The sequence below is a fragment of the Phoca vitulina genome, unplaced genomic scaffold, assembly GCF_004348235.1.
Source record: "Phoca vitulina isolate PV1807 unplaced genomic scaffold, GSC_HSeal_1.0 scaffold33, whole genome shotgun sequence".
Classification (NCBI taxonomy): domain Eukaryota; kingdom Metazoa; phylum Chordata; class Mammalia; order Carnivora; family Phocidae; genus Phoca; species Phoca vitulina.
The window spans coordinates 19,873,162-19,897,262 of record NW_022589736.1 but is presented as its reverse complement, the minus strand read 5'-3'; the positions used below and the strand labels follow the sequence as shown (position 1 = coordinate 19,897,262).

Here is a 24,101-nt window from a genome sequence, read left to right as displayed (position 1 = left end):
TTTTTAAAGACTTTATTTATTTATTTCAGAGAGAGAGAGCACGAGCGGGGGTGAGGGGGGAGGGGCAGAGGGAGAGGGATAAGCAGACTCCCTGCTGAGCAGGGAGCCTGACACAGAGCTCAATCCCAGGACCCTGAGATCATGATCTGAGCCGAAGGCAGACGCTTAACTGACCAAGCCACCCAGGCGCCCAAGAACCATAGGATTTTAGAAGTTGAAGGGACATTGGAGGTCATTGTCTTACAAATCACATAACTTGGGCCCAAAGAAGTTAAGAGTATTTATGAGAAAATACAGTAATTTGGTATTAGAAACTAGAATTCAAATTTCCTACTACTGCCGAGGGCAGTGTTCTTTCTTCTACAGCACACTGATCCTCTTGTCAATTCATATTAATTTGCTTCTACAACTGAAATATGATTTCAGAATGCATATTGAGAATGAACAGTATACTGAAGTTCAGGACACACTGATGTATTCATAATAAAATTCTATGAAGCTGCATAATCATAGAAATTATATGAAGTTGAACACAAAATATTCTTTTATATTTTATTTCTTAAAGGCATATCAAAGTTCTTTTTCAACTACTTTCTTTTCATTTCTGCAATATAATGGCAAGAAACAAGACACCCCATGAGACTATAAGAATTAATTGGGGAATGTAGAGTGAAAATCAGGACCATAGATCAGGGACAGGGATGCATCTAAACATTTAATAAAAATGTTAGGAAAGTAAGATTTTCTCCATAATTCTAGAAAAAGGACCCACTATATATATATATATATATATCTCTAAAGTATGGGCATTCAGGATCCTGGGAGGAAAATCCATAATTTTGCCCTTTCATTGAGCTCTCCATATAATCTGGCATTTCATTGCTCTATGCTTTACTCCAATTTCAAAAATATTTCTTCTCCTTACCTCTGTTTTATGAATGAATATTAATCATACCTAACCTACTTCTCTCCTTTATGTGTCCCTTAAATGTTGATTATCCTCATAGTTCCATGTTAATCCTTCTCTCTGCCCAGATTATACTTTTTTTCCTAGGCTTTTTCTTCACTCTTGTGATTCTGAGTATTATCTACATATTGTTCCAAATCTGTATCTGAAGTCCTGATAGGATATGTTCCTCAAATCTATATTGTCAGTCTTCTTTCTGAGCACACACATACACACACACACACACACACACACACACACACACACCCCACATAGACGGACACTCTAAATCTCCAAAACTAAACCATCCTTCCCTTCCCCCACCCACCCAACCAGCTCATATTTCAATGAAGTGCACCTTCTTCCATCCCATGCCAGGAAATTATACAGTGTTCTTGGACTATTCTCACCCTCTCTACCTAACAATCATCCAGTCTTCTGCATTCTATATTTCAGTTAAAGACTATCAATTCTCATCTCAGCCACACCCCAAACCAGATGTTGTTGCTACCCACACTTGTTTTCCATCCTTCAGTCAGGTGGGTAGAAGGGAGAGAGTGAAAAATAGAGGAATAAAGAAGGAGGAAGAGAAAGAAGAAAGAGGGGAAGAGGGAAGGAAAGCAACAGTGTAAAGAGACATGCAAACCCTGAAACATTCCTTTTATATCCTGATTCTGAACTCAGGTCCCATAATACTCTATATGTTCACTATTTTCCATTTAGAAAAAAAATCACATATTTTCTTGCTGTCATAGCTGTTTATTGCCTCGTTTTGGCTGGGAAACTCCTTTATTAACTGTTACTGCCTACTAAAGATAACATTACCGTATACTGTTTCAAGTGGTATTCATCATTTAGACAAGAAATGAACTGGAATCACCCAAAGTAAATCAGTATAATCCAGTAGCATTATATTTAATAAGGCAAATTTATATTTTGTTGCCAAAAAATAACATTATTTTCAATTGATAATTTCTTTATCACTTTTTCTCTATGTGCACCAAAAGGGACAAGGAATAAATAGATACTGATAGCAACTAGTGTTCTCTTTACCGGGTTTTCTGAGGAAGGGAAAAATGCCTTGTAGATCCCAATGTTCTAACACTGTGCTAGGTGCTTCATACATATTGTCTCATTATGTCCAAAACACCCTCTTGTGCTATTCTCTACTTATGCTTTAAAAATCATTAATCAGTTCCCCAAGATCCCATGAGTATTAAATGATGGAGCTTGGATATGACCCAAGATAGAAAAAAAAATGATCACATAATTTTAATTGAATTATATTGCCAATAATTTTTATGAGGCATTTAAAAATCTCTGAGACTTCCAAACAGCAAAATATTCAAAAGTGATAGCAAATTCATTTTCAAGTACACACACTGTTTTATCTTTCTTTTTTAAAGACTGAACACCTATTTATGCTAGACACTGGGAATGGGGTCAGGAAGATAGGACAGATACAGTGAAGAATAAGACAGTGTCCAGATATAAAAGAATGTACAACATGAGAAAGGAGATATAAGACATTTACAAAAAATGTACACAAACTGCTTCTAGTTTGGCAAAAACAGTGGGTCATATTTTCTATAAAAATATATAAACCAACTTACAAAGTATAAAAATGTTAGATGTGGAGGGCGCCTGGGTGGCTCAGTTGGTTAAGCGACTGCCTTCGGCTCAGGTCATGATCCTGGAGTCCCTGGATCGAGTCCCGCATCGGGCTCCCTGCTCGGCAGGGAGCCTGCTTCTCCCTCTGACCCTCCCCCTTCTCATGTGCTCTCTCTCTCATTCTCTCTGTCTCAAATAAATAAATAAAATCTTTAAAAAAAAAAAATGTTAGATGTGGAAAGAAGTGGAATATAAAATGCTTTTAAATATATATATAACTGAGTCCCAAGGCTGCAAAATGTAAAGCAAATCCCAAGAATTGAATGGGAGATGGGAAGAAGTAAAGCCAACATAATAGTTTATTACTGAATAACCATCCTGAATAATATTTTAAGAACTAGTCCAGGGCCACCTGGGTGGCTCAGTGGGTTAAGTGTCCAAATCTTGATATCAGCTCAGGTCTTGATCTCACTGTCTTGATCTCATGGTCATGAGTTCAAGCCCTGCATTGGGCTACATGCTGGGCTTGGAGCCTACTTAAAAAAAAAAAAGAAAAGAACAATTCCAGAATTAATGCAAAAGAAGATGCAAGAACAGTGAGGAGAGATTGAAGTTATTCTGCAGAGAAAAACAACCCAGAGCCCCAGTCTTGAAAGTGGAACTGAGAAAGGTAATAAAAGAATTTAGATCTGCATAAGATAAGGAACTAGAACTGACGTCTTTGCACAAAGCCAGAGGAAGAATTTGCTAGGAAAAAAAAATTCCTGGCACCTTCATAAGGCCATGTCAAGATTCCCATTGATTATGATCATCCAAATAAGGGCTTGCAATGAAAAATTAACTGGCAAATGACAAACACATCTCTATGAATCAGAGCTAGCACAAATAATCAAATGAAAACAAGGGCACAATTGATACCCAAGGATTTCATGCATTGGCATTATGTGATAATGAATATAAAAAATCTATGTATCAAATATATAAAAGATTAAATTTTTAAAATAAGCACAAGGAAGAAGAGACCAAGCATGATTTTGTAAAAGTGATCAGGAAAACATAACCATTCAAAATGAAAACAATGTAGATGGTATAAATAGGAAAAAAGACAAAAAACAGAAGTGCATATAGAATTCAATGAATTGGAAGATATTTATGAGTAAATATACAAAATGCAACAAAGAGATGTACACAAATATGAAAAAAAAAACATAGTTTAAGAACCTGGAAGATAAATGATAGGGTCCAACACATGACTAAGTGAACCATATAGGGGAAATAAAAGAAAATGTGGGAGACGGTACTTGAAATGAAAATTTTTCAGAAATGAAAAAGGTCATGAACTCTAAGAATCAGGGCGCAGGATAAATTTAAAATATATTAAGCTAGATACTTTGTAATTAAACTGAAGAATTCCAAAGAGAAGTGAAGTTCTTAAAATCAATTAGAGAGACAAGACGTATCTACAAAGGCATGTTATTTAGACTGGCAGTTAACTTTTCAACAGCAACAATATAAGCAAATAAGAAAGTGGCCTATGGAGCAAATGTAAGATAATGGAATAGTGTTTTCAAAAACTATAAAAAAACCACAGTAAACTTAGATTTAGTGGTGACCTGAATGTTTGTTTATTCAGGGTAGGGGATAAGATAATTTTGAAATGGTTAAAAACTGAGGGAGTTTCTTTTTGACAGGCCCTAAGTAATGGATATATTCTAAATTCGGCACCCAACAAGAATACATGGAAATAAAATATTCATAAAACTAATTTCAGTATATTTCAAAGACTCGGTGTTACCCAGATGACTTTCTCTGCTGGCAATGACGTTCAGTGAAAAATCAGAAATAAAAACTTATTTTTTTTAAAAAAAAGGTGAAAATTAAAAAAAAAAAAAAATATATATATATATATATATATATATATATATATTCACCATATATATATATATATATATGATACAGCATTGTGAACAGATGCCCTGGGAGTGTGAGCCATCTGCTTGTGGCATTTATCTGAGACTGCAGGCCCTACTCAATTTTGGTCTTGTATATACTGCTTCCGCTGATGACAGAATGCTGTTGCTTGGCACACTCAAATTATATCACATTCAACTTATTTCAAGCAGCTCAGGTTGCAGGGTCATTGTCTCATGGTCAGGAATTCAGTCTTAATCTGTGCCCAATAGCTATTTCTCAAGGGAAGAATATTTATTTTGCTGGCTTTACTCCAAAATGATTGGGACCTATAATGTGATTCTCTGACAGAGTAGGACATACTTTTATCAAGCTGACTAAATGTCCACAGATCCTTGCGCTGAAGTCTTAACAGACTCAAGAACACTGCCTCATATTAGGTACCACACAGGTTTCTGTTTTGTTTTACGCATAGCTTGCATCTGAAACTCAAACAAGCCAACCAGGTTTTCTGTATCTTTCTTAGAGGTATAAGATGCAAGACAAGGCAAATTTTCTCTCACTCTGAGAGTTATCTTTCTTTATTCCAAGTAACTTCATGAATGCATTCGAACTCTGTATATCTATCAGGTTTATTACCCAACCTCTGCCATATATGAACTTCTCCAAAGCATTTTTAAAAATCTGCTAACCTGGGGCCTCCTGGATGGCTCAGTCGTTAGGTGTCTGTCTTCGGCTCAGGTCATGATCCCAGTGTCCTGGGATCGAGCCTCACACTGGGCTCCCTGCTCGGCAGGAAGCCTGCTTCTCCCTCTCCCACTCCCCCTGCTTGTGTTCCCTCTCTCGCTGTCTCTCTCTCTGTCAAATAAATAAATAAAATCTTTAAAAAAAAATCTGCTAACCTGTGCTTACCAAATTATGTCAGATTACCACCATGTCTGTAGTGGATAAACATGATGTCCTATACAAGGGCAAGACAATTCAGGCATCTACAGAACATATATGACCAGGGGCAAGTGAGTTGATCGTGTTCTGAAGCACAACAGCGAAGGCATACTGTTGTCCCTCTTAATTGAAAACAAAATATTTCTAGAGTTCTCTGCTCATTGGAATAGAGAAAACAAATATTTTTTCCACATACAGAACTACACAGAGCTTTGTGGACTTGCTCAGTAAAGAAACTACATCTGAAAGAGCACTGTTATCAGAATCCTGAGCTGGTTATACTTTCAATAATCATCCATTATTTTCCAAGACTCATCCACCTCTGCAAAGGACAAAAAGGCAGGTCAGGTTAATGGACAGGAATTAGTGCCCATGGTGGCACCCATCTCTGTAATTCCCCCAGAGGTTGGGGGGTGTTTATTCTTACTTATGAAGAAAGAGCAGGACTGGCTAATATCCTTCAAAAGCCAGACTTTCAATGTTGGCCCTTGGCTGGCATCTGGGACAACCAGTTCCCACCATTCTAACTGATTAAGAGTAGGTCATTATACTTAAACTGTTTGTGCAAACAAAAATCTAGTTTATGCTGAATACCTGCTTTCCTTCTGGGGTCTAGAATTTTAATATGTGCCAGGCAGAAACTATCTACATGACCAACCACCAATAAAAAAATCCAAGGCACTGGGTATCTTAGGACCTCCCCTGATTGTCACAACTCATTGCTGTAATAAAGTGTGTCCTGTGTGACTCCACTGGGGGAGAAGACTCTGGAAGTGTGCCCCTGGTTTCCCCTAGACATTGCCACATGTACCTTTTCCCATTATTGATCTTGCTCTGTATCCCTTCACTGTAATAAATCTTTGCCATAAGTACAACTATATGCTGAGTCCTGTGAGTCCCTCTAGCAAATCATGGAACCTGGGGATGGTTTTGAGGGCGTCCTGACACACTCCCATAATGGAACTCATTTAATGGATCAGGAATCAGTGTGAAGATACTACCAAACACTGAGTATATGTATTCCAATTACCCATTCACCAATAGAAAAGCAACCACAGAATGGTTTTGTAGAATCTGTGAGCCACTCAGAGGTGGACTTGGACCTAAGTTCCATTCATCACCTAACCTTCATATGTCCCACCTCTGACCAATAGAACCATGGTGATTTTCTGGATATCCAGGAATTAATCAGCATAGAACCAGCATCTGAGTATTTCCCATTTTCCAGTGAACTATTACCATCAAACAGCATAGGTACCCAACCCAGAAGAGGTTTTTTTTTTTTTGTTTTTCTATCAAGCCATGTAGGATTTTCATTAGTGGCCTACCTCTTTTATTGCTATGGATCTCAAGTTCCATTAGCCACCACCAAAGGTCCCTAAAGCACCTGGCTTTGCTGACTACTATGATAATATTATAGTAATCATGCTACACTTGCCTCTAACAATTACATTTTGTTACTGGCCAGCTTCACTTTGAGATAGCATCATCTCCACTTCATGTGAGGTCTGAATAGGTCAGCCATTACAGCATTTCATAAGAACGCCAACATTCTCCTCAACAAACTACTTCTAAATGTTTTATTACACATGGTCTTCTAGGCCATCTCAGTTTATATAGAATAGGAGAAGAATAAACAAACTACACCAAAAATTCTTTTGGTTACCATTTGGTATTGGTTACCAAACAATCCACTCCAACATTCCTATTTTTCTAAGTCTTAAATTTCTGCCTCTTCATTATTAGCATCTCAAATTCATTTAATGAATAAATCTAGGTCTCAGTCAGTTGAACTGAGCGACTACAAAGAACCTACTCTAAATGATCAAAAATAAAGAAATCTTCAACCCAATTCAAAATTATATTTCTTCTTACCTGAACCAGGTTCTTTATTTCTACACACATCCCCCATTTTCTACTGATATGACTTAGCAGCTAATTGCAAGTCCTTTTTGTGTTGGTTTGCTCTTCACAGATCTGCTTATAGTTCAGAATGAGGATGGTCAGAATGAGGCATGTGGAAAACTTGCATGCACGATTGAGATGATTGCATATTTCCAGAGAAGACAGAATCATGCTTATCAGAGGAGGAAGAGCTGCTTCTTTTATCAAGGGAAGCTGGAAGCAGGGATATCAGGGATTAGAGGTATTTGCAGTCATCCAAATGCTCCCCAATTCCCCATTCCAATTCTTAGGATCCCACACTCTCATAAACAATGCCCTCACTTTTCCACAAGAGGCATAAGGAGTCTTTGAATTCAAACTACATTTTAAATCAAATTGCAGAAACAAACTCAGTCTATAACAACAACAACAACACCAACAAAGGTTATTTTAGGGAACCATAAAGTTTCCTGGTCCTCTGACCATGCCTTCCCCCAAGATTTAATAGCCTGAGCCTGTCATTTTTTTCAAGAATTTTACCCAGCCGATGCTACAATTCTTGAATTCTTCATTCTCAACCACAATGGTTTTCACAGCAGCAACCTGATCTGCGAAAGCTTCACCTTCAATATGCCCCTCAGTCCATATTGACACAGATGAAATTTTACCACTCTTTGCCACAAAATACTGTGGCAAATGCTAACAGGATTTTCACTGCTTTAAACCCCAATCAGGTCAATTACCCCATCCTTGATGTAGTTTCTTTTAGAAACTGCAGTTGGCAGGGCACCTGGGTGGCTCAGTCGATTAAGCATCTGCCTTCAGCTCAGGTCATGACCTCCAGGTCCTGGGATCAAGCCCTGTGTTATCTGGCTCCCTGCTCAGTGGGGAGTCTGCTTGTCCCTCTCCCTCTGCCCCTCCCCTGCTGCTTGTACACACGCTCTTTCTCCCTCAAATAAATAAACAAAATCTTTAAAAAAACTGCACTTGGCAACCATCCTTGTGAACAAGTATATTATCAATTAAGTTTCAGTAGCAAGCAATAGAAAGTATTTCAATGGGTTAAGCAGAAAGTAATTTATTATCAGCTTTTCGATAGTTTGAAAATAATATGCAAGGTCTGAAGGGGTAAACTTTAGAAGGAATTTCTAGGAATAACTCACAGATTCCAAAATCACAATCCTGTCTTGGAGTCTACTTCTTGAAGGACCTAATATACCCAATATAAAGTATACTCAAGTAAATGATCATGGGAGCTTTGGGAAAAAGCTTTGAAAATAATCACAATCTGTATTTTTCATGGTGTTGCAGAACTATTCTTCCCAGGGACCTGAACACTTTTTCAGTCGATGGGTCCCAGATATGAAAATTCGCTCAATTCAGGCCTATATTTAATAAGGAAATTCAATTGACAACTAATAACCTTCCAATCAGAAAGCACCAGGCCCAGATGATAACATTGGTGAACTGTACGAAACATTTAAGGAAGAAATAATTCCATTACTCTACAATCTCTTCCAGAAAATAGAAACAGATGAAATACCTCCTAACTCATTTCATGAAGACAGCATTACCCTAATACTAAAACCAGACAGACATTAAAAGACATTTCAAACCAATATCTCTCATGAACTTAGATGTAAAAATCCTCAACAAACTATTAGCAAATAAAATCCATCAATGTATAAAAACAATTATATATCATGTCCAGGTGAGAATTATTCCAGGTATGTAAAACTAGTTCAACATTCAAAATCAATAAATGTAATCCATCACATCAACAGTCTGAAGAATGAAAATCATATAATCATATCAACTGATGTAGAAAAAGCATTGGGCAAAATTCAACACCGATTTATAGTAAAAACTCTAAGAAAACTAAGAACAGAGGAGAATTATCAACTTGATAAAGCATATCTACCAAAATCTACAACTAACATCATACTTAATGGTGAGAAACTAGATGTTTTCTCCCAAAGATGAGAAACAAGAAAAGGATGTCCCCTCTTGTCATTCCTATTCAGCCTCATACTGGAAGTTCTAGCTAATGCAGTAAGACAAGAAAAGAAAAGATAGATTGGGAAGGAAGAAATAAAACTGTCATGTTCACAGATGATGAAATTTTCTATGTAGAATATCTTTAAAAATCACACAAAAAATCCTGAAACTAAATGATCACAGCAAGGTTACAGGATACAAAGTTAATATACAAAACTAACTGTTTTCCTGTATGCCAGGAATAAACAATAAAATTTGAAATTTAAAATAAAAAACTACTTTTATTAGTACCCCAAAAATGAAATACACCTAGGTATCAGTCTAAATCTAACAAGATATGTACAAGAGAAATATGAGGAAACCTATAAAATTCTGATGAAAGAAATAAAAGAAAACCTAAATAATTAGAGAGATATCTCATGATTACGGATTAGAATATTTAATGTTAAGTTGACAGTTCTGCCCAATTTGATGTACAGATTTAACCCAATCCCCATCAAAATTCCAGTGAGTTATTTTACCCCGAGAGTGATTCTAAAATTCATATGCAAAGGCAGAGACCCAGAATAGCCAGCACAATACTGAGGAAGGAGAACTATGTCAGAAGACTGATAGTACTTCAAAAATTAGTATGAAGCTACAGTAATCAAGACAGTGTGTACTGGTGAAAGAAGGTAGCTATAGATCCAAAAAGATCAATGGAACAGAATAGAGAGTCCAGAAATAGACCCACAAAAATACAGTCACCTGATTTTTGACAAAGGGGCAAAGGCAACTGAATAAAGGATAACCTTCCCAAGAAATGGTACTGGGACCACTAAACATCTACATGCAAAAAATTATTAATATAAACACAAAGACTTTTTTTTGACTTTTCACAAAAATTAACTCAAAATAGGTCATAAATATAACTGTAAAAAGCTTAAATATAAAATTTCAAAAAAATAATATGGGGAAAATCCAGATGACCTAAGGTTTGGCAATGGCTTTTTTTTTTTTTTTAGTAATCTCTACACCCAACATGGGACTTGAACTCAGGTCCCCAAGATCAAGAGTCATATGCTCTACTAACTGAGCCAACCAGATGCTTTGGCAATGATTTTTAATACCCAATATCCAAAGCACTATGCAAGAAAGAAAAATATAGATATGTTTAATTAAAATTAAAAAATTATTCTCTCTGAAAGACTCTTTTAAGAGAATAAAAAGACAAGCCACAGACTGGGAGAAAATCTTTGCAAAACACATAATTGATAAAGAACTTGTATCCAAACTAGGAATTATTAAAATTAAACAATGAAAAATTAAATAATCCAATTCAAAAATGGGCAACAGAAAAATGGATTAAAGACTTGAATGTAGGGGCACCTGGATGGTTCAGATGGTTAAGCATCTGCCTTTGGCTCAGGTCATGATCCCAGGGTCCTGGGATCAAGCCCCGCATCGGTGGGGAGCATGCTTCTCCCTCTCCCTCTGCTGTTCCCCTGTTTGTGCTCTCTCGCTCTCTCTGTCAAATAAGTAAATAAAATCTTAAAAAAAAAAAAGACTTGAATGTAAGACCCGAAACCAGAAAACTTCTGGAAGAAAGCATAGGGGTACAATCCTTAACATCAATCTTGGCAATGATTTTTTTGGATTTGACACTAAAAGCAAAGGCAACAAAAACAAAATAAACAAAGGGACTACCTCAAACTAAAAAGCTTCTAAAAAGCAAAGGAGGGGCACCTGGGTGGCTCAGTCAGTAAGGCATCTGACTCTTGATTTCAGCTCAAGTCATGATCTCAGGGTCCTGAGATGGAGCCCCACGTCAGGCTCTGTGCTCAGCATGGAGTCTGCTTGAGATTCTCTCTCTCCCTCTTCCTCTGCCCCTCCCCCCACTCGCATGTGCTCTCTCTAAAGTAAATAAATAAAATCTTAAACAAAAGCAAATAGGAGAAAATATTTGCAAAACATATATAGGATAAGGAGTTAATATTCAAAATATGTAAAGAACCCATACAATTCAATATCAAAACAAACAACAATCCAATTAAAAATGGGTAAAAGAACTAAATAGGCATTTTCCCAAAGATGTACAAATGTCAACAGGTACATGAAAAAGTACTCAGCATCACTAATCATCAAAGAAATGCAAATCAAAACCATAATGAGATATCACCTCACACTATTAGAATGGCTATTATCAAAAAGACAAGAGATAAGTGTTGGTGAGGTTGTGGAAAGAAGAGAACCCTTCTATACTGTTGGTAGGAATGCAAACTGGTGCAGTCACTGTGGAAAAAAGTATGGAGGTTCCTCAAAAAATTAAAAATAGAAACACCATATCATCCAGTAGTCCCACTTCTGGAAATGTATCCAAAGGAAATGAAAACAAGATATTGAAGAGCTATTTGCTCTCCCATGTTCATTTAAGCATTATCCCAATATCCAAGATATGGAAACTACCTCAGTGTCTATCAACAGATAGAAGAATAAAGAAGATGTAGTATGTATAATAATAGGATATTATTATAGCCATGGAAAAGGAAGGAAATCCTGTCATTTGCAACAACATGGACCTTGAAGGCATTATGCTAAGTGAAATAAGTTAGACAAAGAAAGACAAATACTGTATATCGCTTATATGTGGAATCTAAAAAAGCCAAACTCATAGAAACAGAGTAGAATGGTGGTTACCGGAGGCTGTGGGGTAAGAGAAATGGAGAGATGCTGGTCAGACAGTACAAATATCCAGTTACAAGAAAAATAATTTCTGACAATCTGATGTACAGTTTGGCGATTATAGTTAACAGTATTATATACTTGAAAGTTGCTAAGAAAGTAGAATTTCAATCTTCTTACCACAAAAAAAGAAACGGTAATTATGTGACATGATGGAGGTGTTAGCTAATGCTATAGTGGTAATCATTTTGCAATATATAAATAAATCAACGCATTCTATATCTCAAACTTACATGATGTTACATCAATTTTATTACCATAAAGCTAGAAAAAAATTTTAATGACAAAAAACATGAACAGACACCTCACCTAAGAAGATATACAGGTGGCAAATAAGCATATGAAAAGATGATCAACATGTGTTCAGAGAAATGCAAATTAAAATAATAATATAATACTACATACCTATTAAAATGGCTAAAATCCAAAACAGCAGGAAATCTCATTCCCTGCCAGTCGGTATCCAAAATGATAGTCACTTTGAAAGACAGTTTGGCAGTTTCTTAAAAAACTAAACATACTCTTACCATATGATGCAACAATCGCACTCCTTGGTGTTTAACCAAATTAGTTGAAAACTGTCCACACAACTCCTTCACATAAATATTTAGAGCACTTTATAATCACCAAAAACTGGAAATAATCAAGATGTCCTTCAATAGCTGAATGGGTAAACAAATTGTATTACATCCATACAATGGAACATTATCAAGGAATAAGAAGAGATAAACTATCAAGCCTGTAGAGACACAGAAGAAATTGAATGCTTATTCTAAATAAAAGAAGCAAATCTAAAGCTATACACTCTTTGATTCTGACTATATGACATCTTGGAAAAGGCAACACTGTAGAGATAATAAAAGATCAGTGGTTGCCAGGGGTTCCAGGGACGGAAGGAAGGCAGGAATGAATTGATGGAGCAGAGAATTTATTTACAGGGTGCTGAAACTGTTCTATACAGTCCTGTAACAGTGGAGACGTGACATTATGGGGTAGGGGAGAGAGGGGATCTGAGAACTCTCTAGTTCCTCTGCAATGTGCAATTCTCTGTAAACCTAAAACTGCTCTACAAAATAAAGTCTATGAAGACAAAAAAAAATTGGCATGAGTTCAGGAACCGAACAAGTGACCATGATTTTTACTGTGTCAACCACCATCAAACTTCTGCATCTCCACCTTTGCCTTTTCTGTTGGTAGATGTTAAGCAGCACCTTCACTGGCTGCCCATTTGTGTTTCCCCTTTAGGATGCCAAGTTCAACTGACCATATATCTGTGGGTCAAGGCCCCTTGGATGCCCCTCTGACCTTGAGAGTCATTATGGGTGCTCAGTTGCAGCCCCTGGGCTTCTGGCACTTAGAACCTACCACCTGGTCTCTATCACTCTAGGATTCCCTTGGATAAGGGAATGAGCCCAGTTCTGTGACCCCTTCTCCTGTCAAAAGCTCCAGCCTGCAGAGAGCTGCCATTGAACGTGCTAATGTCCCTCTCGGCAGCACAGTCCTCATGGTCTTGGCAGGTGATGTGTCCTCTGGACCTTCCCATAACCCTTGAATGTATCTCTCTCCACTTCTGTCTTCTACCAGGGAGACTCGGGCACTTCCGCTTCACTTGCCTTTGGCCATCGCTTTCTCCAGACTTGTCAGAGCCACCCTAGGTATGGTTCACCCCATCCCCTGGGCTAGTGGCTAGGGTTTTAAATCCTGTGTTCTGAAAAAGTTCTCCCAAGTCAATGAATTACTGCTTATTCAGTCTTACATTCTGGCACCTTCAAAATCCACTTCTGGAGGGCAGCAGGGAGGCATGTGGGGTAAAGGGCACCAACGACAAGAGAGAGTGCCAGGTGCAGCTGCTGCAGCCCCTACAGGAGCCCACAAGAGCCACCCTGGTGAGCGACAGAGTGAACAAGCAGATGGTGGCCAGAACAAAGAGGACACCACCATTTCTGCAGCAACCAGCCCAGGAAGCTAATCCACAACCGTTGTAGCGACTGACTTGGAATGGTTAGGACCAGCTTCACTCCTTCCTTGCTTCTGCTTCCAACTCAGATCAACCAGAGAAACTCAAGTATGTTACCCCAACCAATCACATAACAGGCCTCACTTTTAGTTAGCTAGTCTGCCTCAGCTTCCGCATGCCACATCATCCAAGCAGGGCAGACCTGAAGCCCCCACTTACTTACTTACTTACTTACTTACTTACTTACTTACTTATTTATTTATTTATTTATTTATTTATTTATTTATTTATCATTATACGGCTTTCCTCCTTTTCTATCTGCCTGAGTTTCTCCGCAAATGATGGCGGCTGGCTCCCTTGCTATGGCAAGCTCTGAATAAATAGACTCTGTTCTCATCTGAGTGGTCTTTGTTTATTTCCACATGGGTAAGAGGGTTAATACCCCCTGACCCCCACTCCACACCCTGCTCACTCCAGGAGAAAAAATGCATCAGCTCAGGAACTTGGGGATGAAAATGCATTAGATGTGTTTAAAACTTCATCTTACTGCCTGTTATCTTAGACCACTCACAGTACTATGTGTTATTCGGGTCCCCTAAAGTAGATGCTAAAATGGAGGCCAAGAGATTGACTGGGGGACCAAGTAATAACGGGCTGGGAGCTGGAGAAGGAGGAAGTGTCTTCTAACACCTTGCAGAAAAGGGGGAAGGGGACTGGACAGCAAGAAATCTGGGACTATTGCACAGAGAATTTTCCAGAAACCATCTCTTAACTATTTAGATGTTACAACCAAGCTAATGAAACCACCTTAGAGAAACAGTTTGGTGTTATAACAGCCATTTTTCCCCGAAACTATGATTTTTGCCTTTAAAACTCGAAAATGTTTTGTTGATGATTTCGTTCCCCCAGGAGTTGGGCATATAGTGTGATGATCACATTCCTAGTTGAAGGAGAGCCATCCGGAGACTCTGGAGTAATCAAAATTGTATGATCTCTCAAACTGTGGAGTTCTATTGCTTTTCTCCACAGTGGGGTGGGTGTCTGTTATTATTGGTTTCCACTATAAAATAAATATAACTCTATAGAGAGCTAACTGTGTAGAAGTGAAGAGAGTATAAGAGAGGTCATATTTCCAACAAATATTAGAGTTCCTCTTTTCAAAATATCTATTAGCACACAGTTAAACTTTTTTAGCCACTTCTCACTCAGGGCGTTTCACATTTGACTTTTTCCCTCTCCGGCAGAAGAGACAACCTGAACCAACACATTACCTCTGACCTGAGTTCCTCTCCAGAAAAAACAGAAGCCGACCCAGGCAGTACCAACCCTCCCACCAGGTCTCTGGACAGGGGGCATGCACTCCACGAGGCTAAGGGCCAAGACAAAATTACTCCATAGGTTATGTCCACCTGTGAATAAGCTGGGAAGAAGGAAGAGACACTGAGTTGCTGTGAATGTGATTTCAGTCTCTAAATTTCTGTGGTTCCTCACTGCCCTCTCTCTTGAAACCCCTTCCCCACCTCCCATTTCTATTACTACCCAGGGACAGGACAAGTGTAAGCATCAGGTTAACAGGGTGGTTCTGTTCAGAGTTTAGAAGCTGGCCTCTTCTTTTGCCTCCTCCATTCTGTCCTTCCATACACGGCCTTGTGTCACTCCAACACCCCATCTGACCTTCCACCTTCGCAACAACACCCAGTGAGCATTCTGATTGATTAATTCACCTTGAGAAAACAATGGACCTCCTAGAGAATTTGCACTATTTAATGGAGCTTCATAATAAAATAACGTATTTAAATGTGTTGAATTTCAAACCAAATTGAAAAGGGTCAGGATTTCTGGCTATTTGGGGGAAATGGTTTCCAACGAGAGGGATTACTCATACAACCGACTCATTTAATGTTGCAACATAGATTAAGAAACGGCTTCACAATACCAATAATAACACAAGTGTTAATGTAGTCTTGGATACTATTAGTTGCCACTAATAGCATTATTCAAGTTACCTCCAAAGATGGGTAAGGAAGGAGGATTTATTGGAAATCCGCTTTAGGACTGGAGTTATTTGATCAATACATTTCTAACTGATAGCCAAGCACTTTTCTGAATTTTAAAGATATGATGATAAAGAAGTCAAACAAATTTCATGTTTTTGTGTGCTCATATTTTAATAGAGGAATCATCCAAAGAAAAATTAAATTGTTAACATAGAAGAAAGAACAGCGGGAAGGGGGATGGGGGGAGAGAGAAGAGGAAGAAAGAAAAGAAGGGAGGGGGAGAAAAAAAGAAGGAGGAAAAGAAGGAAATTTTCAAATACTATTAGGTTCTATTTAAAAAAAAAAACAAGATATGGTGATAAAAAACAGATGACAAGGTGATTTTTGAGAAAGTGCCATTTAATCTGAGGCTTAAAAGTAAAATAAGTCAATCAGAGAAAGATAAGTATATGGTTCCACTCATATGTGGAATTTAAGAAACAAAACAAAGGATCATAGGGGAAGGGAGAGAAAAATAAAATAAGATTAAATCAGAGAGGGAGACAAACCATAAGAGACTCTTAACTATAGAAAACAAACTGAGGGTTGCTGGAGGGGAGGTGGGGGGGATGGGGTACTTGGCGATGGGCATTAAGGAGGGCATTTGATGTAATAAGCACTGGGTGTTATATGCAACTGATGAATCACTAAACTCTACCTCTGAAAATAATAATATACTATATTTTAATTAATTGAATTTAAATTAAAAAAAAAAAGAAATAGTCACCATGGGAAGATCTGGAGGAAGTGTATTCCAAGCAAACAGAACAGTGAGTGCAAAGGCCTTGAGGCAGGAACAAATGTGAGGCCCCTAGGACATACAGAAGAGAGAACGATGTGGTGTGTTTGGGACACAGGCAGCCTGGCAGTGCAGCTGAGCCCATGGACAGAGGAAAAGAAGGGCCAGCAGTGAGGCTACAGAGGTGGGAAGGAACCAAATTACATAGGGAGTTTTGCCTTTAGTGCAAAGCAAAGGAAAGCCACTGGGGGTATTTTTTTTTTTCAGAAGCAGTCCCTCATCTGATCTACATTCTAAAAGGTCATGTTGGCTCCAGTTTGGAGAATGGGTAGGAGAGGAACAGGAGTAGAAGCAGAGTAATCACCTAGAAGGGTGTAGCAGGACAGAGGTGATGACAGAGGGTAGTCTACGTTGATAATGGAGGAGGTAGATGAGAAATTCAAGAACTGAGGTGTCTCTGGAAGTGAACACCTTCTCCCGCTCTCTCTCTTTTTCTCTTGCTTTCACCCTAGTACTTTGCACATGAGGCCAAAGAGTTGCTTCTTTCCCCCTCTCTACTGGGAGCTTCAGCTGCTTATGCACAGACTTTGCTTCCTCAACTGTTCAGTTGTGGCTTGAAGATAATCCCTCTCTGGGCCACTCTGACTCCTGAGATGCCAGGAGCTTCCAGTTTTAGTTTCATTCCTTCTTTCATTTAGTCTTTATGTTGATTAATCCACATTACAGAAATAGAGTAGCCCAGCTCTTCGTTTTAATGCCAGCCTAGTAAGTCATATCAGTAGCCTTCCTAGTGATGGGTTGATCTGGTCTGAGGGTGCCTCATGGTCCAATCAGGTGCCTGATCCTAGAGCCAGAAACATAGTCCCTGGGGAGCACAGGCTGAGGTCAGGCAGAAGAGCTCAGAATGCCCCTTGATTTTCCCCTCCAAGTACACCTATCAACGTATTTCTTCTGTATCTATTTACTTATTTAAGTTTTTAGAGAGAATTTGAGGGGTTTATGAAGCTTAGCACTTTATTTAAAAATCCAGGGCAAATACTCTTTAAAAATAGGGATAACAAATTTGAATACTGAATTAGTTACTAAGGACATGAAGCAAAAGTAGCTTATATTGGGCCAAAATTATAATAATTACTGTGAAACTGCTCAGAAGTCTCTATTGAAGAAAGTTCAAGTATTTTAACATTACAGATGCTTTTGCTTTGTGTAATAGGTCCTTCTAAGTCATCTGCCTGAGTAACTCCTGCTCATCCCTCAAGACTCAACTTGATCCTAACATCCTCTGAAAACCGTTCCTGACTTCTGCCACCTCCTAGTTCGTTTGTTTGTGCCATGACACAAAGCATGACAGCCAGCTTACATTTCTGTTACAGACTCTGTCTTGATGGTAAGTTTCAGTGTCTGATCCTCTCCTCTAAATTGTGACCTCTTTAGGGCTACAAATTCATTCACCTGTTTATCCTCACTGCTAAATATAGCATTCATCACATATTAGTGCCCAATAAATATTCATCAAATGTATACATGAATGAATAAGCATTATATTATAAAAATAACTGCCTTTAATTCTTACTGGTTTTTAAAATTTTGTTTACCTGATGGGCAACTTATCTTCGGCAAAGCAGGAAAGAATATCCAATGGGAAAAAAGACAGTCTCTTCAACAAATGGTGTTGGGAAAACTGGACAGCAACATGCAGAAGAATGACACTGGACCACTTTCTTACACCATACACAAAAATAAATTCAAAATGGAATGAAAGACCTCAATGTGAGACAGAAAACCATAAAAATCCTAGAGAACAGAGGCAGCAACTTCTTTGACCTCAGCTGTAGCAACTTCTTACTAGACATGTCACCAGAGATGAGGGAAACAAAAGCGAAAACGAACTATTGGGGCCTCATCGAGATAAAAGTCTTCTGCACAGTGAAGGAAACAATCAACAAAACTAAAAGGCAACCTACTAAAGAGGAGAAGATATTTGCAAATGACATATCTGATATGGGGTTAGTATGCAAAATCTATAAAGAATTTATCAAACTCAACACCCAAAAAACAAATAATCCAGTTAAGAAATGGGCAGAAGACATGAATACATATTTTTCCAAGGAAGACATCCAGATGGTTAACAGACCCATGAAAAGATGCTCAACATTACTCATTATCAGGGAAATACAAATCAAAACCACCATGAGAGACTGCCTCACACCTGTCAGAATGGCTAAAATTAACAACTCAGGAAACAACAGATGTTGGTGAGGTGCAGAGAAAGGGCAACCCTCTTACACTGTTGGTGGGAATGCAAACTTGTGCAGCCACTCTGGAAAACAGTATGGAGGTTCCTCAAAATGTTAAAAATAGAACTACCCTATGATCCAGCAATTGCCCTACTAGGTATTTACCCAAAGGATACAAAAATACAGATTTGAAGGGGTACATGCACCCTGATGTTCATAGCAGCATTATCAACAATAGCCAAACTATGGAGAGAGCCCAAGTGTCCATCAGCTGATGAATGGATAAAGAGGTGGATACTCAGCCATCAAAAAAGAATAAAATCTTGCCATTTGCAATGACATGGATGGAGCTAGAGTGTATTATGCTAAGTGAAATAAGTCAATTAGAGAAAGAAAAATACCATATGATTTCATTCATATGTGGAATTTAGGAAACAAAACAGATGAATATATGGGAAGGGGAAAAAGAGAGAGAGAGACATTGGGAAACAAAGGATAAGAGACTCTTAACTTTAGAGAACTGAGGGGTGATGGAGGGAAGTAGGTGGGGGATGGGCAAGATGCAGGATGGGTATTAAGGAGGGCACTTGTGATGAGCACTGGGTGTTGTATGTAAGTGATGAATCACTGAATTCTCCTGAAACCAATATTACACTATATGTTAACTAACTAGAATTTAAATAAAAATTTGAAAAAGGAAAAAAAATAGGGGCTCCTGGGTGGCTCAGTCACAGTTGAACGTCCAACTCTTGATTTCAACTCAGGTCATGATCTCAGGGTCCTGGGATCAAGCCCCAAGTCAGGTTCTGTGCTCAGCATGAAGTCTGCTTGTCTCTCTCCTTCTGATCCTCCCACCACTCATGCTCTCACTCCCTCACTCTCTCTCTCTAAAATAAATAAATAAAATCTTTAAAAAAATTTTTTGTTGGGCACCTGGGTGGCTCAGTTGGTTAAGCATCTGCCTTTGGCTCGAGTCATGGTCTCAGGGTCCTGGGATCGAGTCCCACATGGGGCTCCCTGCTCAGCAGGGAGTCTTCTTCTCCCTCTCCCTCTGCTGCTCCCCCTGCTCGTGCTCTCTCTCTCTCTCTCTCATTCTCTCTCTCAAATAAATAAATAAAATCTTTTATAAAAAATTTTTTTGTTGTTTACCTGTCTAGCATACATTTTCCCCTTTTGGTGAGAGCAGACTGATTTTTTTTTCTTTGAGAAACCACACAAACTAATTCTAAGCTTTTGCAATTTCATAGGAATTGGCAGTATTGAAAGAAGACTCATTCTTGGTCAATCAGACCCACCTACCCTCCTGGCCACAGTGATTTGTGCCAGGATAAACATATGACCCAAGCAAAGCCATGAAGGGGCAAGTCCCAGACTTCGGTAACTATCAGAAAAAAAGGTGCTCTTTCTACTGAGGTGGCCAAGCCAAGACAGGATAGGCCAGATTTTCTGGTGGCTATCTTTGGCAACATTTGAGGAGAACCTTTCTTAGAATGAGGCCAATACACATATTAGCTGAGCCAAGAGATAAAGATGGATAAATTTGTCTTTGGTTAAGTTCCTAAACACAGCTATGCTGAAAGCTGAATCCATACCCAATAGTCTTTATTTACATAAGCTGAGAGAATTGTTCACTTAGTTGGTTTCTCTCCTAGTCAACCAAAAATGTTTGGATTAATACATACAATTTTTTTGTTGTTTTCTTTTCTCTTACGGTATTTAATATTGATTTCGAATTTAAGGAAAAGTGGATATTTTTCAAATAAATCTAGTTTCTCTCTATTTGATTAGTTTTAAGAAAGCTTTATTTTATAATTGTTAAGCTTAAAGATATATTTCCTAAATATTATAACCAAACCAGAGATTTATCTCATGGTTTTCAATATGAGGCTACTTTAAAAACGGCTTGTAGAAGGTAAGTTTATATTAAGATGTAATGAGAATGCCAATAGCACTCTGATGGTGTGGCTGGCAATTCATAGGAAATCTAATCTCATAGCTGAATAAAATGTTTCTGTTGGAAGTTAAAAGTGACTCTCTGATAAAGTTAAATGTTAGAGAACCTAGGTAGTAAATGCAAGATGAAGGAAATAGGGGCTCTTCTAATAGGGGAGCTTCCCCCATGTAATACTTGGTTTCATTGTGAGCAGGGCAGTCAGCGCACAGCTTTGGCTGAACAACCAGCAGGTACTTGTTGGCTCATGGATCCTAGAAGAGGAGAATATAGAGTATAGTACTTGTGGCCCAACTGTAAGTCTCAGGATCTCATGTGGGAACAGCAAGGAAGCTGGAATAGAAGCCTCTCTGTATTTCCCACAAGCCAAACATCACAACTGCATGAGCACTAGGATTTGGTAAGGTGGGGAAATTGGTAAGTCATCCATCTAAATATTATTTGATTTGAGATTACCTCATTTAGCCAATTCTGTATCACACTGTGACTGGCATAGAGGGAAAGAACACTCTGTTTTGGTATAATAGATATTCCCAGGTGAAATCTATACCAAGAAAGCTTGTGGGGATATGAAATCCTTAAGCATGGCAATCCTGAAACTCTCTTTTGGAAAAAGAACCCCATTTAACATAAAATGCAAGTTCATTTGCTAGTTTACAAAAATGTAAGTCTATTTGTAAGTTTTTCATGTAAGTGTATCAAATCTTTACAAAGATAAATAGTTTAGAAGAATGTCACTCCGGTTTTCTCTCAATTATTTCATTTTGTTATTAAATCACACACATAGGCCTCTAGCACAGCTCCATTCTTCCACTCAACACTTACTGAATATCCGCTATTTCAAACACCCAGCTTGGCACTGGGCATACAGAGCTAATAACGGCACTGTCTCAACTTCTTGGAAATAACAGTAAATACTCAAGACCTGCACGCCAATTTATCCCATAAAGAATGTATTTTAATGGATTCAGTCTACATTCAGAATTTGTCTGAACTCTGTTGAAGATACAAAGAACATTTCATTAAGGATTTCAACAACACGGTAAATGGCTGTCATCTCTGCAGATCGTATTGCAAGGGCAGATGAGAACTTCATTACTATCTTTCAAAACTTCCCCCAAACTATAGGTTATGGACAATTTTTACTTAAGTCATGTGATTTGCAAAACTTGCAAATATTAATAAATATGTTTTAAAATAAAAAGATGGAATGTTACAAATTTTACATGAGATGATGCTGTTAAAAGCACAATATAAAATCGAATCTAAAGCAATGACGGTCACTGCAGCAAGGAAAGTCTGAGTTAGTGCTGAGAATCTGGGTTCTAGCTCAGGGGAAACACTGATATAGCAGCAGATTTATTTTTGAGGGATGAAATACAGTCTCAAAGACTCAAATAGATCACAGGAAGGAAGTTTGATTTCATCCCCATCAAGGCTCCTACATTACCCATCTATTGAAGTGCAGGACTCACTCTGTCTCCTTGATATGGAAGCTAATACATTCAGTTATAACAACATGCCCAGAGCAATCCTTTTAAAAACTTTGGAATGATTTAGCTCCACTGAGTGACATAAATGGTCCTTTGTACACAAAATGCAGGCAGATTTTGAAACCAGGAATTCACCAGACCAAATGAAAAGAATCATAGTTTCTTAAAGTAATGACGCTTTCAAAACGTTCTTGAGGGGCGCTTGGGTGGCTCGGTCGGTTAAGCGTCTGCCTTAGGCTCAGGTAATGATCCCAGGGTCCTAGGATCCAGCCCTGTTCCGCAGGGAGCCTGCTTCTCCCTCTCCCTCTGTCTCTTCCCCCACCCCTCGCTCATGCTCTCAAATAAATAAATAAAATCTTTATATTTTTGGTTTTTTTAAAAGATTTTATTTATTTATTTGTCAAAGAGAGAGCGGGAGAGAGCACAAGCAGGGGGAGCGGCAGGCAGAGGGAGAAGCAGGCTCCCCGCTGAGCAAGGAGCCCGACACGGGGCTTGATCCCAGGACTCTGGGATCATGACCTGAGCTGAAGGCAGATGCTTAACCAACTGAGCCACCCAGGCATCCCACAAATAAATAAATTAAATCTTTGAAAAAAATTCTTAAAAAAATGTTCCTGAAATATGACTTTTGAATACTTCTCTTAATATCAAAATATTCCAATTTTCTTTATCTTTCCCACTTATTTAGGTCTTAAGCAAAAAATCCATACTCTGGTCTTAGAATCCTGAACCGTAATTGCTGTGAACTTATTTAATTAAAGTATATCAGTCTGTATTGTTGGTTTTCTGTTAAATCCATATAAGTCTAAGACTTCTGTTCACCCATAAGGTTAGCTCTGCACCCATTTGTTAGATGGCAGTGATATAATTAATGCCTCCAAATCAGTTCAGATCTCCCCGAACACTGAGACAACTCAAGGAAAACATTACAGTCAATCATTCTCACAAAATTAAAGTCAGCAGGTGCTCAAATATGGCTGCCACACAAATGAAGCCTTGCCTTGTATGAGTTTCATGCTAATTAGCAGAGTGCGTTGTAATGACCCATGTGCCTGGTCTCCTCTAAAATGGAGGACAAGGATGCGCTCTTCCTCAGTGTGTCCTCTGTGCATGACAGAGTAGAAAATATACTCATGACTAATAAACAAACTGCAGCCTAGGGTTTGCTACTGCCCCGGGAAAACACTTTAGAATAGTTCAGAGAAAGTGTATGAGCCATTAAGGAAGAAAACAGTCCTGATTTTACCTAATCTTTTGATGACCTCTGATATTATTGGGAGTTAGCTGAGAAAAATGTGTGTCTGATGTTAACTACAGTTGCTTAGAATTCCCTTCTCATTTAAAAAAAGGTCCCGTGTGGAGAAAGGGGAACCCTCCTACACTGTTGGTGGGAATGCAAGCTGGTGCAGCCACTCTGGAAAACAGTATGGAGGTTCCTCAAAAAGTTGAAAATAGAGCTACCCTACGACCCAGCAAATGCACTACTGGGTATTTACCCCAAAGATACAAATGTAGGGATCTGAAGGGGTATGTGCACCTTGATGTTTATAGCAGCAATGTCCACAATAGCCAAACTATGGAAAGAGCCAAGATGTCCATCGACAGATGAATGGATAAAGAAGAGGTGGTATATATATACAATGGAATATTATGCAGCCATCAAAAGGAATGA

At 38.4% G+C, this 24,101-nt stretch overlaps 1 protein-coding gene across 1 annotated transcript in view; it reads right to left on the bottom strand.

Annotated features, from left to right (window-relative positions):
- The window catches only part of MALRD1 (MAM and LDL receptor class A domain containing 1), an 803,589-nt gene extending 796,264 nt beyond the window's left edge, over window positions 1–7,325 (bottom strand). Inside the window, exon 1 of the mRNA XM_032425534.1 lies at window positions 7,289–7,325. Within this exon, the coding sequence (XP_032281425.1) occupies window positions 7,289–7,325 (37 nt within the window). The remainder of the gene's footprint in view (window positions 1–7,288) is intronic.
- Window positions 7,326–24,101: the final 16,776 nt, after the last annotated feature.